This window comes from Cardiocondyla obscurior, linkage group LG11 (assembly GCF_019399895.1).
Source record: "Cardiocondyla obscurior isolate alpha-2009 linkage group LG11, Cobs3.1, whole genome shotgun sequence".
In the NCBI taxonomy this organism is placed as follows: Eukaryota; Metazoa; Arthropoda; class Insecta; order Hymenoptera; family Formicidae; genus Cardiocondyla; species Cardiocondyla obscurior.
Genome location: NC_091874.1, coordinates 6,864,046 through 6,873,891, shown reverse-complemented (window position 1 = coordinate 6,873,891; position 9,846 = coordinate 6,864,046). Strand labels below are relative to the sequence as shown.

General features: G+C 35.0%; 1 protein-coding gene across 1 annotated transcript; it reads left to right on the top strand.

The window, feature by feature from the left end:
- The first annotated feature begins 999 nt into the window (after positions 1 to 999).
- On the top strand, positions 1,000 to 4,873 carry LOC139106693 (intraflagellar transport protein 140 homolog). Its single transcript, XM_070663631.1, has 8 exons — positions 1,000 to 1,048; positions 1,279 to 1,399; positions 1,689 to 1,818; positions 1,915 to 2,406; positions 2,520 to 2,806; positions 2,922 to 3,198; positions 3,302 to 4,206; positions 4,504 to 4,873. Exons 1-8 carry the CDS (start codon positions 1,000 to 1,002, stop codon positions 4,856 to 4,858), a joined length of 2,616 nt encoding a protein of 871 aa, XP_070519732.1. The 3' UTR covers positions 4,859 to 4,873.
- Positions 4,874 to 9,846: the final 4,973 nt, after the last annotated feature.

Genomic DNA, 9,846 nt, shown 5'->3' with positions numbered 1-9,846 from the left:
CGGGGTTCTCCTCTAACGCCTCTAATATTTCCTCTTCAGCGTGTGCGTTTCGGCGTACACCATAATCATAATGAAGAGGATTTCTTCGGTCTACGCCGAGATATCCTGATTCCCTTGCACGTCGAAGGCATTAAAAAATTTTTTTCGATAATAATTATTAGCAATTCACTACTCGCAATTACTTCTATTAATCGATATGAAATAACATATTGAATAAATAATTTACCTGGATACAGTTTTTACTGTCGAACGCGGTCGATTCGGAAATCTTTCTGCGTATACACGCACTGCTCTCGCTGTGCTTTCGCCAGCAATACCGTAACATATTAACATGTCGGTATATTCAGTGGCCGTATAATTCACCATTTTGCAATCAAGAGGCACGGTAGTGCCTCGCGCCAAGTATAGGCGCAGCGAGGCACTATCGTGCCTCTATTACGCGAGACGACGTTTTGAGAAATCCGTAGATTACCGGATCTCAATAACGGCTTAACCAATCGCTTTCTTAATAGGCATATTGCATTGATTATGGTCGACTTATATAATAAAAGTCTTTTTATTATTTCGCTGCGTGGTCTATAAATAAAGATATCGCGATTATAATTTTGGTTACAAGAGTAAAATTATTAAGATTCTCCGTCGTCATTTTTACGTCTCAAAAAATGTCCCTTTCGTTTTCGCGTTGCTAGATGGTGCGGATTAATTTATCGACAGTTTGATAATATTATCGGCTTTGTTGATTGACGTGTGAGGTTAGTGATCCGCAGTGATCCGTTAATTAAGGTAAGTGTGACTAATATTATTTAAATGTTATTTATAGTATATATATTATATTATATCAAATATAATTTAAATGTTATTATTAATAATCTTATATTTCAGAGATGGCTCAAATTCTTAAAGAAGGTAAAAATTAATGGTTAAATAGCGAGGTAATTATCAAAAATTTGTTTGTCAAATCTGTATCAAAATATATTTTATGATTAGGTTTCTTGTCTGATGGCTGCGTTTCGAAAAGGTCATATTAAGGTATTGAAATGGATGGATGGTAAATCACGTAACGCAATTTCCAAGTGATCAAGAAATGACAAGATCTTGATAGCGTTACCAGTGCAGGATCGGTATCAACAACTTCGATTACAACCACTAGGACATCCACCAATATTAATTCCGATTGAAAATTGAAAGGTCAATTAGTTTTTGAAACTTCCTTGAGGCATCCTGCTGATAGAGAAGATTTTGAAGCGACTGGTAATGAAACTTATGTTCCTGGCTAAGGAAAAAAGTCTTATAATAATCAATACGATGGAGATACTTTAAACACATCATCGAAAACGAGTAATACCAGCCCCAAACAAAGTGGAAAGCGTGAAGAAGGATGGAAAGAAGTTGTACGAATGTAAGATACATGTTCTTGAAAAAAGTTTTTCAATTAATTAGTGATTACTTTAGTAATCAATAACTGAATGATTACGCTTACTTCGCCTTATAATCATAATCGATAATTATGCCTTTTTTTTATTACAAATAATTGTAATCGTAATTGTAGCGACTACTTTTTTTTACAGTTCTGGAATAAATCATATTTTCTACTAATCGATTGCATATCGAATGTAATTTATGATTTTCAGTAATGTAACGTTAACGTATATTAATACGCAAAGATAATAATACTTTGGCATTTTTAGAGCTGCACAGTGCAAAGGAAGATTAATTACGGCGCATTGCTGGGATGTGGAAGAACCCAGATTATTAGTATGTCGAGCTCAACGATTAGAAAGTCATGATTCTAAAAGCTTTATTAAAGAAAATGATCAGGTAATATCTACTAATTTGTTTATAGTTACATTTTGAATTTATCTGTACATATATTCTATAGTGACTACATTTAATAAATAATTTTTTTTTTTGCAGATTGCACAAGCTTCTGTAGTATTAGTATCATTATTCGTGACATCAGATCATGGCATTGTCATACAGGACGTGAAACCAATCGCTGACGAAAATTGCCGATTGCTAGGTGTACATTCACCACATATTGTTATTTTAAATTCGGAAAAAAGCGTGGATAAAAGTAGCAAGATAGTGCAGTTATTAATGAGAGACTTCGAAGAACTCGGTGAATGTGACTCTGTTACCAGAAAAGCAGTAATGGACTTTAGTTTTCATATTAGCGTGGCGAATATGGAAGAAGCTTTTAAAGCTATTAAATCTATAAAGAATGAGGCTGTCTGGAAAAGTTTGGCTAAAATGTGTGTGAAAACGAAGCAGTTGAACATGGCTCTTCTTTGCCTCGGTCATATGAAACAGGCTAATGCCGCACGTGCTTTACGTGAAGCAATGCAAGATGATACATTAAATTTGGAAGCACAAGTAGGAATTTTAGCCGTCGAACTTGGTTTACATGTAAGTTTTTATTTAATGTGTAGTCACGAAAACAATCGGAGATTATTCACGATACTTGATATTAAAATTAGAGGAAAGATTAAGACCGTATAACGTTTTTTATTAAATTGCAGACCGATGCTGAACGTCTATTCCGGGAAGCAAAACGTCTCGATTTACTTGGACGGCTGTACGAGGCGCGAAATAAATTTAAGGAGGCGATTCAATTAGGTAATAATGAAAACAAAATCCGTGAAAAAACAAGCTATTACAATTACGCTCGTGCATTGGAGCAGCAAGGTAAAGTAGCGGAGGCTATTGATATGTATACGAAAGCCGATTGCCACCGGTTTGAAGTTCCCAGAATGCTTTTAATGAGACCTCGAGAGTTACTCACATATCTGAACAGTTCAGAAGAATCGTAAGTTACATCATTTAATAATACTAATCAAATATGTCGATCAAAAAATCGTTATAATACAAAGTGTTTCTTTTACTGTAAAATATTTTATATAATACGATTGATGTTGTCATAGGGAAATTAAAAATTGGCACGCTCAATATACTGAGTCAACCGGTGATATGGAGACTGCTCTACATCTTTACGAGCAAGCGAAGGATACTCTGTCAATGACGAGACTGCTCTGCTACTTCGGAAGAGACGATGAAGTATGTGAATTAGTAACTAGAACAAATCACGCCGCAGCAGCATATCATCTAGCTGCACATTACGAATCGAAAAATAACGTGATGCAAGCAATTCATTTTTATACGGTCGCCAAAACTTATACCAATGCGATACGTCTATGTAAGGTAAGACGTTTAATTTTTTTAAAAAACTGATTCTTTATATCTTGTTTAATTATCCCATTTCGATTTACTTGACAAGAGTTTTTACGATATTTGTTATTCGCAGGAACATTTTATGCGGGAAGAATTGTGGCCATTAGCTATACTGGCGTCACGGCACTCACAGATAGACGTTGCTAAATTTTACGAAGACAATAATCAACCGGATCGCGCAGTACTGCTGTATCATAAAGCCGGTCTCTTACACAAAGCCTTGGACGTCGCATTCAGAACACAGCAATACAGTGCGTTGCAATTGATTATTACAGATGTAAATGCAGATTCTGATCCGGCACTGATTCGTAAGTGTGCCGATTATTTTATGCAAAATGACCAGATCGACAAAGCAGTGGATTTACTTGCAACTGGCAGAGATTATATGGCGGCCTTAAATCTAATCCAGCAACATAACGTTGTGTTGAATGAAGAACTCGCGGACAAACTGACGATTGAAAAAGTGAGCAACGATAACACGGATCGCGAGCGTATGAGAATTTCTACACTTGAAAAAATCGTGGAGATCGCCTTTGATCAGGGGAACTATCATCTTGCGACTAAGAAATTTACGCAGGCCGGTAACAAACTACGTGCTATGAAAGCGTTGCTTAAGTCTGGAGACACCGAAAAGATCTGTTTCTTCGCGCAGGTCTCAAGAAATCGCGAAATTTACATTATGGCAGGCAATTACTTACAATCTTTGGATTGGCAAAACCAACCAGAAATTTTACAGAACATAATTAATTTCTACTCCAAGGGTAAAGCTATGGATCTGTTGGCAAATTTTTATGTGGCATGCGCGCAAGTGGAAATCGACGAGTTTCAGAATTACGAAAAAGCATTAGACGCTCTGAATCAAGCGAGCAGATGTTTGTCTAAAGTAATGACACCGCGAGATCCAGATATTCACAGTCGGGCAGTGGAGTTAGTGAACAATAGAATGTCAGCAATCAAACGCTATTTAGATATTAAAAGGTAAATTTTAAAAATTAGTATTAAATTTGGGATAATAACAATGGCAATGTGAAAGTGTTTGCGAAGAATTAAATAAAATATTTAAATAGAATATATTTTTATTCAGTCGATATTTATAAATTTTAAACAAAGTAAAAAGTGAAACAGTTAATTTAATTATGAATGTCTTGTATCTTTAGCGTATCCTTCGTATTATATTAATTTTTATTTAACAGTTTATATAAATTTTGTTTTTACATTAATTGTATTTTAATTATATATAATCTATGCATCTCAAGTATTTTTTTCTTTCAACAGATTGTTCGATAGAAATGAAACGGAGACTGCAATGCAACAAGTTCGTCATTTACTCGATTCTCAAGGCTCCAATTTAGAACAATCGGTACGTCGTGGCGATCTATTCGCGACGATCACACAACATTACGCCAATATAGGCGATACTGAAAAAGCTTGTGCAACAATTGAAGAGTTGAAACGCTTAGTACCGGGAATTAATTTAACTTATTATTTTAATATAAATCTTTTAGAAGCATTAGGCTATAAAATGAAAGTTCAGCGACAAGATAGTTCTGATAAAGATGATGGAATCGAAGAACTTTTGGGAGAATATATTTTTATTCAGTCGATATACAGTGATAATTTACATTTATGATTTTAGTAAAAATACAAGTTTTGGTTATGGACCGTGGCGCCGGCGCCGTGGCCACGCCCACGACCACGTCCGCGACCGCGACCACGGCCCCGGCCCCTATTTCTTCCTCCTTTATGCCAACGTGGTGCTGTAAATAAAAATGAAATAAAATAAAATATTAAAATATTATTAAAAAATAAAATAAAATATTAATTATTAATATGATGTTAATTTTTGTTGTTACTTACGTTTCTTCACCATCTCTTCTAATTCTTTTATTTTTTTTAGTAATTCTTCTTTCGTTGGCTCGGCCGGTGCGGGCTCTTCGAGCACCGCGTGATGTCCGGTTTCGTCACGCCTTACGACAATTAATTTTGGCGGCTGCTGTTGTGCAGCCGTCTTCTTGGGACGAGAAGAGGGCTGCTGTTGGGCAGCCGTCTCCTTGTCGCAAGGAGACGGCTGACGCTCATTTTCGATTTCCATGATACTGAAAAATTAAAAATATATATATATATGTGTGTGTGTGTGTGTGTGTATGTGTGTATGTATGTGTATTAATTATTAAGTTGTAATTTACTTACTTGTCGAATATGTCGTCGTTCATGTCCATGTTTCTTATGAGCGCCATATTGCGTTATGTGGATTTGGAGGGAAGGATAAAAGCCGATCGCGATTTTAGTACGAGTTTTCAATAATTGCGTTAAAATGCGTTTGTAGTTTAGTAATTACGGTGAGTTTCGTAACGTATATTTACATAGTTTGTGACGGCTGTCACTACAATGAGAGTGAAGTATTGTTCGTGTTTTTTGTGAGTTGTGAGATAGATTTGGGTTTAAGATTGTTCGTCGTGCAAGGATTGTTCGTCGTGCAAGGATTGTTCGTCGTGCAAGGACTGTTCGTCGTGCATATAGTGATAACCAGGGTAAGATACGTTTTCGCTTTTTCCTGCAATCTTCGCTTATTTTTTCGCTATGACTGTTATCTCTTCTCGGTTGCTTTCTTGTACTTTTCTCGGTTCTGCTTGGTTGAATCAGCAAAAAAACGCGATTGTAGCATGTCGATTTTAAATTTACGCAATTAAAGATTCGTTTTTTGTTGTTGATTTATCTATTCTCTATCTTGTTAATTATTTTCTATCGCTTTCTTGTACTTTTCGCGCTTCTGATTGGTTGAATCGCTTTTGATTGGCTGAATTAACTAAAAAATGCGCTTGTAGCATTGCAATTAATGACTATTATCTATTTTCTATCACTTTCTTGTATTTTTCGCGTTTTTGATTGGCTGAATCGCTTCTAATTGGCTGAATTAACCAAAAAACGCGCTTGTAGCATTTCGGTTGTAAATTTACGCAATTAATGATTGTTATGTATTTTCTTTCGTTTCTTGTCGACTGTTATCTATTCTCTATTGCTTTCTTGTACTTTTTGCGCTTCTGATTGGCTGAATCGTTTCTGATTGGCTGAATTAATCAAAAAACGCGGTTGTAGCATTTCGGTTGTAAATTTACGCAATTAATGATTATTATCTATTCTTTATCAGTTTCTTGTATTTTTCGCGCTTCTGATTGGCTGAATAGCTTCTGATTGGCTGAATTAATTAACTAAGAAACGCGCTTGTAGCATTTCGGTTGTAATTAATTACTATTATCTATTTTTTATCATTTCTTGTATTTTTCGCGCTTCTGATTGGCTGAATCGCTTCTGTTTGGCTGAATTAACTAAAAAACGCGCTTGTAGCATTTTGGTTGTAAATTAATGACTATTATCTATTCTTTATCACTTTCTTGTATTTTTCGCGCTCCTGATTGGCTGATTAATGACTATTATCTATTTTCTATCACTTTCTTGTATTTTTTGCGTTTCTGATTGACTGAATTAATCAGAAAACGCGGTTGTAGCATTTTGGTTGTAAATTTTCGCGCTTCTGATTGGCTGAATCGCTTCTGTTTGGCTGAATTAACTAAAAAACGCGCTTGTAGCATTTTGGTTGTAAATTAATGACTATTATCTATTCTTTATCACTTTCTTGTATTTTTCGCGCTCCTGATTGGCTGATTAATGACTATTATCTATTTTCTATCACTTTCTTGTATTTTTGCGTTTCTGATTGACTGAATTAATCAGAAAACGCGGTTGTAGCATTTTGTTGTAAATTTACGCAATTAATGATTGTTATGTATTTTCTTTCGTTTCTTGTTGACTGTTATCTATTCTCTATCGCTTTCTTGTACTTTTCGCGCTTCTAATTGGCTGAATTGTTTCTGATTGGCTGAATTAACTAAAAAACGCGCTTGTAGCATTTCGGTTGTAAATTTACGCAATTAATGATTGTTATGTATTTTCTTTCGTTTCTTGTTGACTGTTATCTATTCTCTATCGCTTTTTTGTACTTTGCGCTTCTGATTGGCTGAATCGCTTTTGATTGGTTGAATTAATCAAAAAACGCGGTTGTAGCATTTTGGTTGTAAATTTACGCAATTAATGATCCGTACGCTCTGTTTTTTTCGCGCTATCTGTTCTTTTTCTGCGCTTTTCTTTTGTCCGTACCCTTCGTTCTCTTTGTACGCTCTGTTCTTTTCACATGTTTCGATCTTTCCTCTTTATTTATTCTTTCCATACGTTCCGTTCTCTCCACACGTCACGTTTTTTACGTTAGAATGTAATTTTTTCTTTTTCAGGTCTATTTGAAGGTCAGGTCGATTTGGAGGATTTTTTTAAATAAAAGCGGTTGTGCGCTTATAATCGTAGGCTGCTGTGCGCTTACATACGTAGGCTGCTGTGCGCTTACATACGTAGGCTGCTGTGCGCTTACATACGTAGGCTGCTGTGCGCTTACATACGTAGGCTGCTGTGCGCTTACATACGTAGGCTGCTGTGCGCTTACATACGTAGGCTGCTGTGCGCTTACATACGTAGGCTGCTGTGCGCTTACATACGTAGGCTGCTGTGCGCTTACATACGTAGGCTGCTGTGCGCTTACATACGTAGGCTGCTGTGCGCTTACATACGTAGGCTGCTGTGCGCTTACATACGTAGGCTGCTGTGCGCTTACATACGTAGGCTGCTGTGCGCTTACATACGTAGGCTGCTGTGCGCTTACATACGTAGGCTGCTGTGCGCCAAAAAATATAGACTGCATTTGCGTCAAAGAGTATAGGCCACATTTGCGCTAAAGAATATAGGCTGCATTTGCGCCAAAGAATATAGGCTGCATTTGTATCCAAGAATATATACTTTATTTGCGCCAAAGAATATAGGCTACTTCTGTGCCAAAACATAGGGTATTTCCGTACCAAAGATTATACGTTGTATCTGCACCAAAGATCATAGTCTGCTTTTGTGCCAAAAAACACAGACCGTTGTGTGCCTGCACAAAACGATTGCTTTGTTGTTTATAAATACAAATTTGTAATATAAATAACATGTTTTCAAAACAAAAAAAAGTCATTTTACAACTTAAAGAAAAAGATGAAATTACTCGGGGAGATTGGTTAAGTGATGTCCATATGGATCATTTTAACAATCTGTTGGAAAACCATTCAGATTATAAACCTGTTTCAACGTGGCGGATACAATTACCACAAACAATAAATCCTGTCTCTCCGAACAAAAAACATATACAAATATTATATAGTCAACAACATTGGGTATGTAGTTATTACAATACAAAACGTATATTTATTTATGATTCATTAAATTCAAACAATGTACATGAAGATCATTTAATAATGTTATCAAGGTTGTTTCCAACATATGATTTTCAAAAAAAGAATTCAATTATATTTCCTTCTGTTCAGAAACAACCAAATAGTGACGATTGCGGTGTTTTTGCCATAGCTTTCGCCGTGTCGTTATTATTCAATATAAAACCCGAGAAAGTAAAGTATGATTGGAGTAAAATGCGTTCGCATTTATTAAAAATTTTTGAAACTAATATGATAGAGCATTTTCCACAAGATTTGCAATGTGGCGTAACACAGAAAGTGTTACCATTAGCTGTAGTAAGAGCAAAAGAGTTAGACGCAACAAAGAAACGTATAAAACGACAATATGATAAGAAGCAATTACAAAAATTAAATAATATTAATAAAAATAAACAATGTCAGCAAGAAGACAATGTACATGATAATGACCAAGTGAATTATGCAAAAAATTTAAAGAAATGTGCTAAAAAACGCTGTCAAAATTATGAAGATAAAAAAAATAAAGGTGCTGAAAAGCGGCGTAAATATGAAGAAGATTCGGTTAATAATATTGTTAAACAGAGAAAACCATGTGAACATAAGAGAAAAAATAAACGAGCTAAACAGAAAGAAGACTGTGAAAATAGTAACGAATATAAGCTTGCTAAACGGAGAGAAAATTATGCACGAAAAAAGAAATTTATCGCTTAAAAAACAATGTCTATACATAAAAATAAAGAAAAAGAACATTTACGAAAACGAATATTTTATTTTTTCAATTCAGAGCATGTGCAAAAAAAACAAAAAGCGTTCTACAGGTTGCACTCAGAGCGTAAGTGGCTTTATAATAAGCAATACTACCAGAAAAAAATATTAGAGTACACAGTTGCAGTGGAAAAGTGTAATCCTGTCAAAAATATTTTAAAAAATATGCAAAATTTAGATCCACAAATTATTTAAGAACTCATAATTCTTTTGAGACATATGTGATACATATTTTATACAAACAAGGTATTACTAATAGTAATAAATCTTATATTGAAAAAAGATTGAAAGCAGAACAAATTGTTCGGTGGTGTTTCAATATTAGAGATACTTTTGTTCGTGATATGTATAAAATATTAGCTAAACTCAAAAATAGATCTGAAACTTGTTTGTCTGTTGCTGCAGAATGTATTACAGTTGATGACAAAATAAGTGCATTTTGTGGTATATCTAGACATACAGCTTCGTCTGAAAATTATTTCGTTGATTCGACGTATTGTGATATTAATTCATCCAAAGTTAATGTAACGGAACCTTTAATGTTAAACACGAGAGGACAAAT